Source organism: Pelophylax lessonae (genome assembly GCF_965119305.1).
Source record: "Pelophylax lessonae genome assembly, chromosome: 1".
Taxonomy (NCBI): domain Eukaryota; kingdom Metazoa; phylum Chordata; class Amphibia; order Anura; family Ranidae; genus Pelophylax; species Pelophylax lessonae.
This window is the reverse complement of record NC_138768.1, coordinates 551,343,693-551,362,308: the sequence shown is the minus strand read 5'-3', so window position 1 is coordinate 551,362,308 and position 18,616 is coordinate 551,343,693. Positions and strand designations below refer to the sequence as shown.

The following is an 18,616-nucleotide window of genomic DNA, read 5'->3' as shown; positions in this document are numbered from 1 at the left end:
CTCTTTCTTTCCCTCTCTCCCTCCCTCCATCCCTCTTTCTTTCTCTCACTCTCTCTCCCTCCATCCCCCTTTCTTTCCCTCTCTCTCCCTCTATCCCTCCTTCTTTTCCCTCTCTCTCTCCCCCCTCCATCCCTCTTTCTTTCCCTCTCTCCCTCCATCCCTCTTTCTTTTCCCTCTCTCTCCCTCCATCCCTCTTTCTTTCCCTCTCTTCCTCCATCCCTCTTTCTTTCCCCCCCTCTCTCTCTCCATCCATCCCTCTTTCTTCCCCTTTCTCTCTCCCTCCATTCCTCTTTCTTTCCCTCTCTCTCCCTCTTTCTTTCCCTCTCTCCATCTTTCTTTCTCTCACTCTCTCTCTCCCTCCATCCCTCTTTCTTTCTCTCACTCTCTCTCCCTCCACCCCTCTTTCTTTCTCTCACTCTCTCTCCCTCCACCCCTCTTTCTTTCTCTCACTCTCTCTCCCTCCACCCCTCTTTCTTTCTCTCACTCTCTCTCCCTCCACCCCTCTTTCTTTCCCTCTCTCTCCATCCATCCCTCTTTCTTCCCCCTCTCTCTCTCTCCCTCCATCCCTCTTTCTTTCACTCTCTCTCCCTCCATCCCTCTTTCTTTCCCTCTCTCTCCCTCCATCCCTCTTTCTTTCCCTCTCTCTCCCTCCATCCCTCTTTCTTTCCCTCTCTCTCTCCCTCCCTTCATCCCTCTTTCTTCCTCTTTCTCTCTCTCCAACCCTCTTAATTTTGTTCATTCTTTTTCCATCCCTCTTTTTCTTATACTCTCTTCCTCCCTCCCTCTCTTTTTTTTTTCTTTCTCTCTCTCCATACAGGGGAAGGGAGGAGGTTGCTGTGTCCACCACCACCACTCACTGATGTACTAACTCCCTGCTTTTAATTTAACCAGTTCTGGACCGGAAGATTTCCCCCCTTCATGACCAGGCCCTTTTTTGCAATTTGGCTTTGCGTTACTTCACCTGACAATTGCGTTGTCGTGCGACGCTGTACCCAAATAAAATTGATGTCTTTCCCCCGCCCCCCACAAATAGAACTTTATTTTGGTGGTATTTGATCACCTTTGCGATTTTTTTTTTCCGCTATAAACAAAAAAAGCGACAAAAAAAATCCCAATAAGCGTATTTTGATTGGTTTGCACAAAAGCTATTGTGTCTATAAACAAGGGAAAAGATTTATGTCATTTTTCTTTGTTCTTTTTTTTACTAGTAATGGCGGCGAACTGCGATTTGTAGCGGGACTGCGACATTGCGGTGGACAGATCTGACCACTATCATTAGATAAAAAAAAAAAAATTACACCATGCTTGAAAGTCAGAACTGGTTACTAAAATGTTTGAATCCCACCACTGGTTACAACCACTTTTAGTAACGCAGTGCCATATCGCAAAATAATGTCCTGGTCATGACGGAGGGGGTAAATCTTCCAGAGCTGAAGTGAACTATCGTTAAGCTTTTTTAACCCTTTTATCCGCCTGTATCTGCTGTGGAAAGATAAAAGGTGGCTTTTACTCATCCTAAAACCAGTCTAACTAGATCCCTTTCCATTCTCACCCTTACATCTCTCAGGGATCAACCTCGGGAAGAGGGCGGGGCTTCGGAAAGACCAAATTAGGGTCTCTGTAGACACGCCCTCGTGACGTCATTCCGAACGGTTCCCGTGTACGTAGCGATGGATGTTGCAATGTAGAGAAGTCAGCTGAGAGCAATGTGCGCCCTCGCCTTATCTGTGTGACCGCGGGGACGGTGTAGAGGTTCTAGTAGAAGTGTGGAAGGACTTGTCTTCTTTTTCTTCTGTGTGTGTGTTCGCGCCTCAGGATGAAAGACCCGTTATTACAAGGCACGGCTCTTGTGCTGCCCGGCACCTCGCTACAGAAAGCCTGCAAGTTGTTGATGTTCTTCTGCGTCCTTCACCTCACTGTTACATTGTTCTACTATGTGTCCGGAGGAGAGTTCACCTTCTTCCAGTACTTCTCTGAGAACCAACAACGGCAGAACTCTGACAGGAACCTCACCACCACCCCCGACCTCTCCTCACCGGACACCTCCGGGACTACGGAAGGCCACGGCTCGGAGAGGACCTCTGCTCGGCCGCCTGTGCTGGACTCCATTCAGGTGCCAGGCTGCCCGGAAAACTCCCCTTTGCTGGGTAAGAACCAGTCCTACTATTTTATATAACTGCCTCTAGACCGGTACAATAACCAACCACAGTTCCAACAAGAATCCAAACCTTTCCATTCCACATAGCACACCCCTGAAATCTGTACGTAAGGCACTCCTGGGGTCTGCGCCCTGTACGCTAAGCACTCCTGGGGTCTGCGCCCTGTACGCGAGGCACTCCTGGGGTCTGCGCCCTGTACGCGAGGCACTCCTGGGGTCTGCGCCCTGTACGCGAGGCACTCCTGGGGTCTGCGCCCTGTACGTGACGAGGCACTCCTGGGGTCTGCGCCCTGTACGTGACGAGGCACTCCTGGGGTCTGCGCCCTGTACGTGACGAGGCACTCCTGGGGTCTGCGCCCTGTACGTGACGAGGCACTCCTGGGGTCTGCGCCCTGTACGTGACGAGGCACTCCTGGGGTCTGCGCCCTGTACGTGACGAGGCACTCCTGGGGTCTGCGCCCTGTACGTGACGAGGCACTCCTGGGGTCTGCGCCCTGTACGTGACGAGGCACTCCTGGGGTCTGCGCCCTGTACGTGACGAGGCACTCCTGGGGTCTGCGCTGTATCCGTAATTCACTCCCGCACCCTGTGAACACTCCTGCACCCTGTACATTACACACTTCTGAACCCAGCACTCTTTTACCACTTCAGCTCCAGAAGGTTTTGCCCCCTTAATGACCAGGCCATTTTTTGCGATTTGGCACTGCATTATTTTAACAATCGTGCGGTCGTGCAACACTGTACCCAAACACAATTGATGTCCTTTTTTCCCCACAAATAGTTTTCTTATTTATTTTTTTGGGGGGGGGGGGGTATTTGATCACCTCTGAGGTTATTAGATTTTGCGCTATAAACAAAAAAAGAGCCACAAGTTTGAATAAAACACAAAATTCTTTACTTTCTGCTATAAAACATTCCCAAAAAAAATCACATTTTTTATCAGTTTAGGCCAATTTGTATTTTGCTACATATTTTTAGTAAATAAAAAAAAAATCCCAAAAAAGCATGTTTTTATTGTTTTGCGCAAAGGTTATAGCGTTTACAATGTATGGGATAGATTTTTTGAGGTTGTTTTGTTTTGTTTTTATTAGTAATGGCGTCAAAATTCGGCCGGGAATTTTTGTCCGACTGATCTGCCGATTTTCGGCTTGTTAGTATGGTGCTCTCGTCAACCGACTCCGACTTTTCGGCCGAAAAAATTCTGGTGTGCAGGCTATAAAATGTTTGTCCACCGTCAAAACACGTCCGATTTTCGTGCAGTCAGTACAGATTTCGACAGGGAAAAATCTTATGAGCAAGACTGGGCATGCTCAGAGAAGAAAGAAAGCAAACCAACACATGACATCACTTCTGAAGTAGAATTCTGTCGGACGACAAAATTCGTGTGCAGTCTAGGCACATTCCGACCAACAGACGCCACTCTGGACGAAAGACGGACGACCGGTCGGCGGAAATTTGTTGCGTGTGTACGAGGCTTTAGGCTACGTTCACATCTTGGCGTTGCTATTTACAGGCGTTTTTTCCAGGCGTTTTTGTGAAGGCGTTTTTAGGTTGACAAGTGACCAATGTAAAAAATAAAAACGCCTTTAATCTGCCCAAAAAGAAGCTCATGTACTTTTTTTTAGCGTTGGGCGTTTTGCTTAAAACTTCAAAACACTCAGATGTGAACAGGGGCCATTGAAATGAATAGGATTTGTCTTGTTGGGCGTTTTTGAGCTGATCCTAGAGCAGAAATCTCCCCAAAACGCCTACATATGAACTTAGCCTAAGTGACGGTTTTTGGAGGCCAGTGACATTAATACAGTAATCAGTGCTAAATAATTTGCCCTGTTACTATATAAATTACACTGGCAGGGAAGGGGTTAATAATACTGGGGGTGATCAAGAGGTTAAATGTAAGCCTAAATCTGCTTGCTAACTGTGGGGGGAGGAGAGAACGGCTCTGTGACAGGCACATAGAGATCGGCGTTTCACCTTAGCTGAGACGTACAATCTCACTGTGCCTGTCTGCCTATATAAAGGACATCCAATGTTAGAGGTGATTTATTCTGCCAAAGCAAATCCACTTTTGCACACTGGGACTGAGTAGTATGCCAATGTTTCTCTTCTCCCTCAATTTCTCTACATCAGTCAGCTAAAGTCACCCCAGTTCCGAGAGCTAGGGGCACAGAAGAGTCAAAGATGCTGTGGAGGCAACAGACATCCTCCCTGTTAACTACTTCATCCCCAGAAGGTTTTACCCTTGCCATTTTTTTGCAGTGCGTTGCTTTGACTGACAATTGCGCGGTCGTGCGACGTTGTACCCAAATTAAAATTGATTTCCTTTTTTTCCCCCCCCCCACAAATGGAGAGCTTTCTTTTGGTGGTATTTGATCACCACTGCGTTTTTATTTATTTATTTATTTATTTTTTGTGCTAGACTTTTTACTTTCTGCTTTAAAAACCATTCCATTAAAAAAAAAATATATATATATTAAAAAAAAAATTAAATTTCTATTTATCAATTTAGGCCAATATGTATTCTGCTACGTTTTTTGCTAAAATAAAATCCCAATAAGCATATATTGATTGGTTTGTGCAAAATTTATAGCCCCTACAAACTATGGGATAGATTTATTGACTTTTTATTTTTACTAGTAATAACGGTAATCAGCGATTTTTTTTAGTGGAACTGCAATATTGTGGCAGACAAATCTGACACTAAAGCCCCGTACACACGTCCCGAATGTCGGTCGAACGATCGGCCGTCTTTTGTCTGGTGCTGTCCTGTCGGCTGAAAACTGCAAAAGACTGCACACGAATTTTGTCGGTTAACAGCCAACTGCAGAAGTGATGTCATGTGATGGTTAACTTTCCTTGTCTTTTTTTTTCTTCTCTGAGCATGCCCAGTCTTGCTAATCGGCTGTTTGTCGGCCGAATTCTGTACTGACTGGCGAACAATCGGCCGTTCTGGTGACGGACAACAAAAAAAATTAATGCCTGCACGACAGATTCTGTTCGGCCGAAAAGTCGCTGTCGGTTATCGGAAGCATCATACTAACAAGCCGACAATTGGCCGATCGTACGGCGGCCGAATATTTACGGCCGACAATCGATACGTGTGTACGGGGCTTTGGTTTCACTTTTTGGGGACCAGTGACCCCAATACAGTGATCAGTGCTAAAAAAAAAAAAGCATTGTCAAATACTGAACAATACTGCTTCCGAAGTAATCCAACAATAATCTGATTGTTTGTACACAGCTTTCAAGAGCCAATCACGACTGTTCACTCAATGTTATCCGATGGGACAAACACGAAAATTTCCCATATGATACCAGATCATACCATTTTAGTTTAGTACAGTTTTTGTCTGAAAATACATTACATCACTTCCGAAGTTGTGTTCTGTCATCAACTTTACTAACCTCTTCATTTTCAATATGAGATTAGCATGCATGGAAAAAAGGACGATCTTTCTTCCGATCTCATTGTGTGTACCTTGCATTACGTTCGATGGCCCAAGCGTTGTCAGAAATGTTCTAGTGAGCGTTAACCTTTTCCCTGGTTGTTCTCAACACTTAGGGCTCATGCACACAGGATGTTTAAAAAATGCCAGCACTGCTGTCAAGAAAAAGCAGCATTAAAAACGTGATTTTAGGCATGTTTTGAGTAGCGGTTGAGTTTTTAGGCTTTCTTACAGTAAGAACGCTAAACGCGGTTAAAAGCATGTTACATTTTAGGCCAATATTTATTCTGCCACATATTTTTGGTAAAAAAAAAAAATCCTAGTAATATTATTTGCAAAACTTCTCGCGTCTACAAACTAGTTTAGATTTATGGCGTTTTTATTTATTTTTTTACTAGTAATGGCGGCGATCAGCGATTTTTTTTTTTTTTTTTTTTTTTTTTTTTTTTTTTTTTTTTTTTAATATAGCAGGACTGCGACATTGCGGTGGACAGAACGGATCCCTTTGTTCATCTGTGACAAAACGGTGGTCTGCCTTGTTTACATAGGCAGACTGCCCGTTCTGTCTCTGTGGGGAGCGATCGCGGGTGGTTGGCAGACATTGCGTCCCCCAGACCCACTAATTGGCTCCCCCTCTGGCCAATCAGTGCATCAGTGGGGGAATCCCACTGACAGATGAAATAACCAAGCCTGAAATTACATGAATCGTAGAAATGCTGGATTAAGATCGTGTGTGGGTGGGGGGTTTGAATCGAGATTGCAATCTTTTATTCATGCAGCTCTAGTATATGGTTTTCGTTCAGAAATTGCATTAATTTTAAAATTGAATGTTAAAAGCAAGTGAAACTTTCAAATGACATTTTTTCATTGATCAAATGTAAAAAGAATTTTCATCTGAATGTTCACGTTCGAAAATTGATGCATGTATGGCCAGCATAACACATTTAGTAATAGCAGCAGCATGCTTTTTTTATCATTTGTCATAATAGGGTTAAAAAATAAAATAAACCCACAAACAGATAATCACTAATATAAGGGGTTCATGTATACTGTGAAACAGTGAAAGTAATAAAAAGAAATACACACACACACACACGCGTGCTATAAAAAGTCCACACCCCTGTTAAAATGTCAGGTTTCTGTGATCTAAAAAAAGCAAGAGACAAAGATAAATAATTTCAGAACTTTTTCTACTTTTATTCTGACCTCTAAACTGTACAACTCAATTGAAAAACAAACTGAATTTTCTTTTTTTTTTTTTTTGGGGAGGGAGAGTGTAAAAAATTAATTAGAATAATGTGGTAGCGCAAGTGTACACACCCTCTTATATAACTGGGGGTGCAGCTGTGTTCAGAATTAAGCAATAACATTGAAACTCATGTTAATTAGGAGTCAGTACACACCTATCATTTAAAGTGCCTTTGATTAACCACAAAGTTCAGCTGTTCTCGTAGAAATTTCCTGACATTTTCTTAGTCACATCCTACAGCAAAAGCCATGGTCTGCAGAGAGATTCCAAAGCATCGGAGGGATCCCATTGTTAAAAGGTATAAGGCTCCTTTCACATGGTCCGCCTCCGCTGGCGGACTCCGTGCTGCTCAGCGGGGATCGATCCGCCGACCCCCACTGAACAGGCCGATGACAGCTCTGTCTCTGCTCTGTATGCAGAGAGGGAGCTGTCAGATCCCCACTCTCCTCTATGGGGGATTTGGATGAGAACGGGCCGGTGGTGGTGAAGCATGGTGGTGGCAGCATCCTGCTTTTGGGTTGTTTTTCTTCAGCTGGAACAGGGGCCTTAGTCAAGGTAGAGGAAATTATGAACAGTTCAAAATACCAGTCAATATTTGCGTACAACCTTCATGTTCAGCTTTCCAGCAGAAACCTGAAGAGGAACTTCATCTTTCAGCATGACCACGACCCAAAGCATACATCCAAATCAACAAATGGCTTCACCAGAAGAAGATTAAAGTTTTGGAATGGCCCAGACCTGAATCTGATTGAAAATCTGTGGGGTGATCTTAACTACTTCCCGCCTGCCATATAGCAGAATGACGGCCGCAAAGTGGTTAAGTTATCCTAACGGCGTCATATGACGTCCAGCAGGATAAGCCGCTCGTGAGGGGGCGCAAAGCGGTAATCGGTGGTGCGGTGTGTCACTCTGACACACCGCATCTCCGATCCCAGTAAAGAGCCTAGGACGTCAGCTCTTTACCATGTGATCAGCTGTGACCGATCATAGCTGGTCACATCGTAACCAGGAAGTGCTATTTATCGGCTTTCCTCCATTCACGCTGACAAGGCGCGAGTAGAGGAGAACCGATCAGCAGCTCTCCTGACGGACGTGGGGTCTGCGCTGATAATCAGTGCATTGATTATCCGTGCAGACCCACCAGGGATGCCAACTTATGCCACTAGGAATGCCAACCTGTAGCCACCAGGGATGCCAATTAGTGCTCATTAAAGATTCCAATCAGTGCGCGTTAGTAATATGTTAGTGCCTCATCAGTGCTGCCTTTTAGTGCCATCTATCAGTGCTGCATATCGGTGCTGCCCATCAGTGTTATATATTAGTGCCTCATCTTCAGTGCAGGAGAAAACGTACTTCTTTACAAAATTTTAACGTAAACAAAAAACAAATTTTCAGTCTTTTTTTTTTTATTTGTTTAGCAAAAAAGAAAAAAACCCAGAGGTGATCAAATACTACGAAAATAAAGCTCTATTTGTAGGAAAAAAATTATAAAAAATTTTCTTTGGGTACAGCGTTGCATGACCGCGCAATTATCATTCAAAATGTAAGAGTGCTAAAAGCTGAAAATTGGCCTGGGCAGGTAGGGGGTGAAAGTGCCCTGTATTGAAGTGGTTAAGAGTAGTGTTGAGCGAACACGGACTGTATTATTCGTGTTCGTACCGAATAATTGGATTTTTTGTACCCGAACACGGACACGGACACTTTACTGTATGTTCGGGTAAAAATCCGTGTTCGGTCGTTTTATTTCCGGGTTTTGCATGCTTTGGCGCTCTTTTCATGGCGGGCTTTCAACAGCCAATCAACAATCGTTTAACTGGTGTGCCTTAAGCCATCCCAGCCATGCCTGCAAATGTCTCAGTAGCTGTGATTGGCCGTCTGAAGCATGTGACCAAGTCTTTATAAGTTCGAGGCAGCCGCAGCGGCGTCATTATGCTGCTTAGATTCAGGGACAGAGCACACATCAACGTGCTGGCTGCTGATTAGGGAAAGATAGGCAGGAAAAAACCATTTGTGTCCGGATAGAATTGAGGGACAGGTCGGAGTGTTTAGGCAGGGCGAGTTGTAGGCATTTTAGGGATAGAGTCTGCTGAATTATAGGGTCAGTGTCTTCTACAAACTACAATCGATATTGCTGTGTGGGGGGTGGGGTCTGCACTCAATCCTGATCTACGATCTCTTCTCAATCCTGTTAGGGACAGAGTCTGCTGAATTTTAGGGAAACTGTGTTCTACAAACTACAATCGATATTGCTGTGTGGTGTGGGATTGGAGATAGGCAGGTGTCAGTGATCCACATCCATTTTTCTGTGTGTGAGCTGCAGTGAACACAATCTTTTTGGGCTGCAGTGAACACAATCTTTTTGGGCTGCAGTGAACACAATCTTTTTGGGCTGCAGTGAACACAATCTTTTTGGGCTGCAGTGAACACAATCTTTTTGGGCTGCAGTGAACACAATCTTTTTGGGGTGCAGTGAACACAATCTTTTTGGGGTGCAGTGAACACAATCTTTGTGGGGTGCAGTGAACACAATCTTTGTGGGGTGCAGTGAACAAAATCCTTTGTGGGGTGCAGTGAACACAATCTTTTTGGGGTGCAGTGAACAAAATCCTTTTTGGGGTGCAGTGAACAACATCCTTTTTGGGGTGCAGTGAACACAATCTTTTTGGGGTGCAGTGAACAAAATCCTTTGTGGGGTGCAGTGAACACAATCCTTTGTGGGGTGCAGTGAACACAATCTTTTTGGGGTGCAGTGAACACAATCTTTTTGGGGTGGAGTGAACAACATCCTTTTTGGGGTGCAGTGAACAAAATCCTTTTTGGGGTGCAGTGAACACAATCTTTTTGGGGTGCAGTGAACAGAATCTTTGTGGGGTACAGTGAACAGAATCTTTGTGGGGTACAGTGAACAGAATCTTTGTGGGGTGCAGTGAACACAATCTTTGGGGGGTACAGTGAACACAATCTTTGTGAGGTGCAGTGAACACAATCTTTGTGGGGTGCAGTGAACACAATCATTGTGGGGTGCAGTGAACTCAATCTTTGTGGGGTACAGTGAACACAATCTCATACTTCTGAAGGTTTGAGGGTGCTGCCTGTTCCATACTCCCCCTACTCCTCATCTAGCCTTTTAGGGGTACAAACAATAGTAATTGGGGCCTAGTGTGGTTGTGTACGTGTGATATACATACACTTTTTTGGGATCATATTTTCTATTCCGCTATTTAATCAAAAACCTTTGGGGATCAGTTAAATTGGGGGATAGTCTGTGTTGGTACGTGTGAGAGAGATCCACCTTTCCAAGTTGTTGGGGTTCATCTCATACTTCTGAAGGTTTGAGGGTGCTGCCTGTTCCATACTCCCCCTACTCCTAGCCTTTTAGGGGTACAAACAATAGTAATTGGGGCCTAGTGTGGTTGTGTACGTGTGATATACATACACTTTTTTGGGATCATATTTTCTATTCCGCTATTTAATCAAAAACCTTTGGGGATCAGTTAAATTGGGGGATAGTCTGTGTTGGTACGTGTGAGAGAGATCCACCTTTCCAAGTTGTTGGGGTTCATCTCATACTTCTGAAGGTTTGAGGGTGCTGCCTGTTCCATACTCCCCCTACTCCTAGCCTTTTAGGGGTACAAACAATAGTAATTGGGGCCTAGTGTGGTTGTGTACGTGTGATATACATACACTTTTTTGGGATCATATTTTCTATTCCGCTATTTAATCAAAAACCTTTGGGGATCAGTTAAATTGGGGGATAGTCTGTGTTGGTACGTGTGAGAGAGATCCACCTTTCCAAGTTGTTGGGGTTCATCTCATACTTCTGAAGGTTTGAGGGTGCTGCCTGTTCCATACTCCCCCTACTCCTAGCCTTTTAGGGGTACAAACAATAGTAATTGGGGCCTAGTGTGGTTGTGTACGTGTGATATACATACACTTTTTTGGGATCATATTTTCTATTCCGCTATTCAAAAACCTTTGGGGATCAGTTAAATTGGGGGATAGTCTGTGTTGGTACGTGTGAGAGAGATCCACCTTTCCAAGTTGTTGGGGTTCATCTCATACTTCTGAAGGTTTGAGGGTGCTGCCTGTTCCATACTCCCCCTACTCCTAGCCTTTTAGGGGTACAAACAATAGTAATTGGGGCCTAGTGTGGTTGTGTACGTGTGATATACATACACTTTTTTGGGATCATATTTTCTATTCCGCTATTTAATCAAAAACCTTTGGGGATCAGTTAAATTGGGGGATAGTCTGTGTTGGTACGTGTGAGAGAGATCCACCTTTCCAAGTTGTTGGGGTTCATCTCATACTTCTGAAGGTTTGAGGGTGCTGCCTGTTCCATACTCCCCCTACTCCTAGCCTTTTAGGGGTACAAACAATAGTAATTGGGGCCTAGTGTGGTTGTGTACGTGTGATATACATACACTTTTTTGGGATCATATTTTCTATTCCGCTATTTAATCAAAAACCTTTGGGGATCAGTTAAATTGGGGGATAGTCTGTGTTGGTACGTGTGAGAGAGATCCACCTTTCCAAGTTGTTGGGGTTCATCTCATACTTCTGAAGGTTTGAGGGTGCTGCCTGTTCCATACTCCCCCTACTCCTAGCCTTTTAGGGGTACAAACAATAGTAATTGGGGCCTAGTGTGGTTGTGTACGTGTGATATACATACACTTTTTTGGGATCATATTTTCTATTCCGCTATTTAATCAAAAACCTTTGGGGATCAGTTAAATTGGGGGATAGTCTGTGTTGGTACGTGTGAGAGAGATCCACCTTTCCAAGTTGTTGGGGTTCATCTCATACTTCTGAAGGTTTGAGGGTGCTGCCTGTTCCATACTCCCCCTACTCCTAGCCTTTTAGGGGTACAAACAATAGTAATTGGGGCCTAGTGTGGTTGTGTACGTGTGATATACATACACTTTTTTGGGATCATATTTTCTATTCCGCTATTTAATCAAAAACCTTTGGGGATCAGTTAAATTGGGGGATAGTCTGTGTTGGTACGTGTGAGAGAGATCCACCTTTCCAAGTTGTTGGGGTTCATCTCATACTTCTGAAGGTTTGAGGGTGCTGCCTGTTCCATACTCCCCCTACTCCTAGCCTTTTAGGGGTACAAACAATAGTAATTGGGGCCTAGTGTGGTTGTGTACGTGTGATATACATACACTTTTTTGGGATCATATTTTCTATTCCGCTATTTAATCAAAAACCTTTGGGGATCAGTTAAATTGGGGGATAGTCTGTGTTGGTACGTGTGAGAGAGATCCACCTTTCCAAGTTGTTGGGGTTCATCTCATACTTCTGAAGGTTTGAGGGTGCTGCCTGTTCCATACTCCCCCTACTCCTAGCCTTTTAGGGGTACAAACAATAGTAATTGGGGCCTAGTGTGGTTGTGTACGTGTGATATACATACACTTTTTTGGGATCATATTTTCTATTCCGCTATTTAATCAAAAACCTTTGGGGATCAGTTAAATTGGGGGATAGTCTGTGTTGGTACGTGTGAGAGAGATCCACCTTTCCAAGTTGTTGGGGTTCATCTCATACTTCTGAAGGTTTGAGGGTGCTGCCTGTTCCATACTCCCCCTACTCCTCATCTAGCCTTTTAGGGGTACAAACAATAGTAATTGGGGCCTAGTGTGGTTGTGTACGTGCGAGATACATACACTTTTTTTGATCATATTTCCTATTCCGCTATTCAATAAAAACCTTTGAGGATCAATTGAATTGCGGGATAGTCTGTGTCGGTACGTGTGAGAGAGATCCACCTTTCCAAGTTGTTGGGGTTCATCTCATACTTCTGAAGGTTTGAGGGTGCTGCCTGTTCCATACTCCCCCTACTCCTCATCTAGCCTTTTAGGGGTACAAACAATAGTAATTGGGGCCTAGTGTGGTTGTGTACGTGCGAGATACATACACTTTTTTTGATCATATTTCCTATTCCGCTATTCAATAAAAACCTTTGAGGATCAATTGAATTGCGGGATAGTCTGTGTCGGTACGTGTGAGAGAGATCCACCTTTCCAAGTTGTTGGGGTTCATCTCATACTTCTGAAGGTTTGAGGGTGCTGCCTGTTCCATACTCCCCCTACTCCTCATCTAGCCTTTTAGGGGTACAAACAATAGTAATTGGGGCCTAGTGTGGTTGTGTACGTGCGAGATACATACACTTTTTTTGATCATATTTCCTATTCCGCTATTCAATAAAAACCTTTGAGGATCAATTGAATTGCGGGATAGTCTGTGTCGGTACGTGTGAGAGAGATCCACCTTTCCAAGTTGTTGGGGTTCATCTCATACTTCTGAAGGTTTGAGGGTGCTGCCTGTTCCATACTCCCCCTACTCCTCATCTAGCCTTTTAGGGGTACAAACAATAGTAATTGGGGCCTAGTGTGGTTGTGTACGTGCGAGATACATACACTTTTTTTGATCATATTTCCTATTCCGCTATTCAATAAAAACCTTTGAGGATCAATTGAATTGCGGGATAGTCTGTGTCGGTACGTGTGAGAGAGATCCACCTTTCCAAGTTGTTGGGGTTCATCTCATACTTCTGAAGGTTTGAGGGTGCTGCCTGTTCCATACTCCCCCTACTCCTCATCTAGCCTTTTAGGGGTACAAACAATAGTAATTGGGGCCTAGTGTGGTTGTGTACGTGCGAGATACATACACTTTTTTTGATCATATTTCCTATTCCGCTATTCAATAAAAACCTTTGAGGATCAATTGAATTGCGGGATAGTCTGTGTCGGTACGTGTGAGAGAGATCCACCTTTCCAAGTTGTTGGGGTTCATCTCATACTTCTGAAGGTTTGAGGGTGCTGCCTGTTCCATACTCCCCCTACTCCTCATCTAGCCTTTTAGGGGTACAAACAATAGTAATTGGGGCCTAGTGTGGTTGTGTACGTGCGAGATACATACACTTTTTTTGATCATATTTCCTATTCCGCTATTCAATAAAAACCTTTGAGGATCAATTGAATTGCGGGATAGTCTGTGTCGGTACGTGTGAGAGAGATCCACCTTTCCAAGTTGTTGGGGTTCATCTCATACTTCTGAAGGTTTGAGGGTGCTGCCTGTTCCATACTCCCCCTACTCCTCATCTAGCCTTTTAGGGGTACAAACAATAGTAATTGGGGCCTAGTGTGGTTGTGTACGTGCGAGATACATACACTTTTTTTGATCATATTTCCTATTCCGCTATTCAATAAAAACCTTTGAGGATCAATTGAATTGCGGGATAGTCTGTGTCGGTACGTGTGAGAGAGATCCACCTTTCCAAGTTGTTGGGGTTCATCTCATACTTCTGAAGGTTTGAGGGTGCTGCCTGTTCCATACTCCCCCTACTCCTCATCTAGCCTTTTAGGGGTACAAACAATAGTAATTGGGGCCTAGTGTGGTTGTTTAAAAAAAAAAAACAAAAAGGAGAAGCGCTCTAAGTGTAGACAGTTTAATAATACATAAGAAGCAATGTGTGTAGTAACTCACAAGACATAAGTGAAAGTCAGGCTGTGTAACATCATCAGATCTTTAAAGCATCCTCTGGGGGGAGGGAGGTGGTGATGTCCAATCCAAAGCGCCGTCCGTGGCTGAGTAGATGTTTAATGGGAGGAAATAAAGCCGGCAGCCTCCCGCCTCAGTGAGGCGGGAGGCGGGAGGCTGCCGGCTTTATTTCCTCCCATTAAACATCTACTCAGCCACGGACGGCGCTTTGGATTGGACATCACCACCTCCCTCCCCCCAGAGGATGCTTTAAAGATCTGATGATGTTACACAGCCTGACTTTCACTTATGTCTTGTGAGTTACTACACACATTGCTTCTTATGTATTATTAAACTGTCTACACTTAGAGCGCTTCTCCTTTTTGTTTTTTTGCTCTAACAGAATCTCCTCTTGGTCTGTGGAAGAGCGGCTCAGTGTTTATGGACTACTCCTTTCTGACTACACGTCGATCCCATACAATACAGTAAATTTATTCCATCAGCTTTATTTAGTGTTTTGCTTTTGTCCTTTTCCCTCCCCCTCCCCCCCCCTCCCCCTTCTCCTTGCTTTTTTAATTGACTCATCATACCCATCCCCTGTGTTGGAGGTTTTTAGCGCTCTGGTTTCACATATGTTGGTAGTGTGGTTGTGTACGTGCGAGATACATACACTTTTTTTGATCATATTTCCTATTCCGCTGTTCCATACTCCCCCTACTCCTCATCTAGCCTTTTAGGGGTACAAACAATAGTAATTGGGGCCTAGTGTGGTTGTGTACGTGTGATATACATACACTTTTTTTGGATCATATTTTCTATTCCGCTATTCAATAAAAACCTTTCTAGGGCAAGATCTTAAATTACAGAAATATGAGGAGACCGTCAAATAAGGGCCGTGGCCTGGGTCGTGGTGCTGCTGGTAGAGCTCCTGTTGCAAGGAGAGGACATGGTCGATCTGTGCCAGCTACACGCACAAGTGAAACACCTTCCTCAAGTGTGAGTAGGCGACAGAACCTGCATCAGTATTTGGTAGGGCATCAAACGCCCCTAGAAGTGATGAGGCCAGAACAAGTTGAGGCGATAGTAGATTGGTTTGCTGCTGACAGTGCCTCCAGTTCCTTCACATTGTCTCCCACCCAGTCTACTGCAGAAAGGTCAGAGTTGGCACCTGCAGCCAATGTCCAACCGTCTTTCACCTCACCCCCTTGCAAATCAGGCCAGCAGTCTGAGCCCCAAGCCATACAGCAGTCTCTTATTCTTTTTGAGGACTCTGTCAGCAGGGTTTCCCAGGGCCATCCACCTAGCCCTGCCCCAGAAGTGGAAGAGATTGAGTGCAGCGATGCCCAACCACTTATTTCTCAAGATGAGTACATGCAAGGATCATCGCAGCACGTCTCCGATGATGACGAAACGCAGGTGCCAACTGCTGCGGCGTTCAGCATTGTGGAGACCGACAAGGAGGGCAGGGGTGAAGACTGGGTGGAAGATGATGTGGAGGACGATGAGGTCCTCGACCCCACATGGAATGAACGTCATGCAGGTGACCTGAGTAGTTTGGAGGAAGAGGCGGTGGTCGCACAGAGCCACCAGCACAGCAGAAGAGGGAGCAGGGTGCAGAAGCGGAGCGGCCGTGCCCTAGACACTACGCCCGCTACTGCCCAACGCAGCAAGGGAACGAGCGCACCAAAGTCAGCTCAAAGGAGTTCTCTAGCGTGGAAGTTCTTTAGAAAATGTGCTGATGACAGGACACGAGTGGTTTGCACCCTGTGCAATCAGAGCTTGAAGCGAGGCATGAACCTTCTCAACCTGAGCACAACCTGCATGATCAGGCATCTAAGTGCAAAGCACGAGCTGCAGTGGAGTACACACCTTCAAAACCAAGAAACGTCTCTGGCTCATCCTGCTTCCTCTTCTGCTGCAGTCTCGGCCGCTCCAGCCACATCTGTAGTGATACCGGCACCTGCCACCCCGCAAACAGACGATCTGTCAGCAACACCACCACCTGGGTCACCAACAACCATCTCCACAATGTCCCGTGGAAGCGTTCAGCTTTCCATCTCCCAAACACTTGAGAGGAAGAGGAAGTACCCCCCTACCCACCCGCGATCCCTGGCCCTGAATGCCAGCATTTCAAAATTATTGGCCTTTGAAATGCTGTCATTCCGTCTGGTGGAGACGCACAGTTTTAAAAACCTTATGTCGGTGGCTGTCCCACAGTACGTCGTGCCCAGCCGCCACTACTTTTCCAGGCAAGCCATCCCTTCCCTGCACAACCAAGTGGGGGAAAATATCAGGTGTGCACTGCGCAACGCCATCTGTGCCAAGGTCCACCTAACTACGGATACGTGGACCAGTAAGCACGGTCAGGGGCGTTATATCTCCCTAACGGCACACTGGGTAAATGCAGTGGCGGATGGGCCTGAGGCGGATAGCAATTTGGCGCATGTCCTTCCACCACCGAGGATTGCAGGGCGCTTCAGTTTGCCTCCTGTTCGTAACTCCTCCTACTCCGCTTCCTCATCCTCTACCGCCTCCTCATCCGGACAGCGTAACACCTTCACCACCAACTTCAGCACGGCCAGGGGTAAACGACAGCAGGCAGTTTTACAACTTGCCTGTTTGGGGGACAAACCACACACCGCGCAGGAGTTGTGGAGGAGCATGGAACAGCAGACAAATGAGTGGTTGCTGCCAGCGAGCCTCAAGCCCGGCCTGGTGGTGTGTGATAACGGGCGAAATCTCATAGCAGCTCTGGGCCTAGCCGGTTTGACGCACATCCCTTGCCTGGCGCATGTGCTGAATTTGGTGGTGCAGAGGTTCCTTAAAAACTACCCCGATATGTCAGAGCTGCTGCAGAAAGTGCGGGCCGTTTGTGCGCACTTTCGGCGTTCTCACCCTGCTGCTGCTCGCCTGGCAGCGCTGCAGCGTAACTTCGGCCTTCCCGCTCACCGCCTCATATGTGACGTGCCCACAAGGTGGAACTCCACCTTGCACATGCTGGAAAGACTGTGCGAGCAGCAGCAGGCCATAGTGGAGTTTCAGCTGCAGCACGCACGCGTGAGTCGCTCTGCGGAACAGCACCACTTCACCACCAATAACTGGGCCTCCATGCGAGACCTGTGTGCCTTGTTGCGCTGTTTTGAGTACTCCACCAACATGGCCAGTGGCAATGACGCCGTTCTCAGCTTAACTATCCCACTTCTATGCCTCCTTGAAAAAACAATTCGGGCGATGATGGAAGAGGATGTGGCACAGGATGAGGAGGAGGAGGAGGATGAAGAGGTAACATTTCCAAGGCTTTCAGGGCAGTCATTCGCAAGGGGCTCCGAGGGTGGGTTCCTGCACACGCAAACGCCAGGGACGCAATTGTCCAGCAGGGGCACAGTTCTGGAGGATGAGGAGGATGAGGAGGAGGAGGAGCTGGAGGAGGAGATGGAACCATGTTCACAGCAGGGTGGCACCCAGGCCAGCTCATGGCCATCACTGGTGCGTGGCTGGGGGGATACAGAGGACACGGACGATACACCTCCCACAGAGGACAGCCTTTCGTCGCCTCTGGGCAGCCTGCCACACATGAGCGATTACATGCTGCAGTGTCTCCACAACGACCGCCGAGTTGCCCACATTCTAACTTGTGCTGATTACTGGGTGGCCACGCTGCTGGATCCCCGTTACAAGGACAACGTACCGTCCTTAATTCACTCACTGGAGCGCGATCGCAAGATGCGCGAGTACAAGCGCACGCTGGTAGACGCCATGCTGCTGGCATTCCCATCTGACAGCGGGGCCACAGTGGAAGCACAAGGCAGAGGAGGAGGAGGAGGAGGTCGCCAACGCAACCAGGGCACCGCCAGCACCTCAGAAGGCAGGGTTAGCATGGCCGAAATGTGGAAAAGCTTTGTCAGCACGCCACAACAAACAGCAGCACCAGCAGCTCAGATGGAACGTCTTAGCAGGAGGCAGCATTTTACCAACATGGTGGAGCAGTATGTGTGCACACGCCTACATGTAGTGAATGACGGGTCTGCCCCCTTCAACTTCTGGGTCTCCAAATTGGGCACATGGCCTGAGCTTGCCCTTTACGCCTTGGAGGTGCTGGCGTGCCCTGCAGCCAGTGTATTATCTGAACGGGTATTTAGCACGGCTGGGGGCGTTATAACAGACAAGCGCAGCCGCCTGTCCAGAGACAATGTGGACAAGCTCACGTTCATTAAAATGAACCAGGCATGGATCCCACGGGACTTTTCCGTACCTTATGCAGAATAGCAATGGATACCG

General features: G+C 46.2%; 1 protein-coding gene across 1 annotated transcript in view; it reads left to right on the top strand.

The window, feature by feature from the left end:
* Positions 1 to 1,791: 1,791 nt before the first annotated feature.
* B4GALT1 (beta-1,4-galactosyltransferase 1) overlaps positions 1,792 to 18,616 on the top strand; it is a 174,171-nt gene continuing 157,346 nt past the window's right edge. The window contains exon 1 of the mRNA XM_082243793.1: positions 1,792 to 2,147. Coding sequence (XP_082099919.1) covers positions 1,817 to 2,147 — 331 coding nt within the window. The 5' untranslated portion in view covers positions 1,792 to 1,816. The remainder of the gene's footprint in view (positions 2,148 to 18,616) is intronic.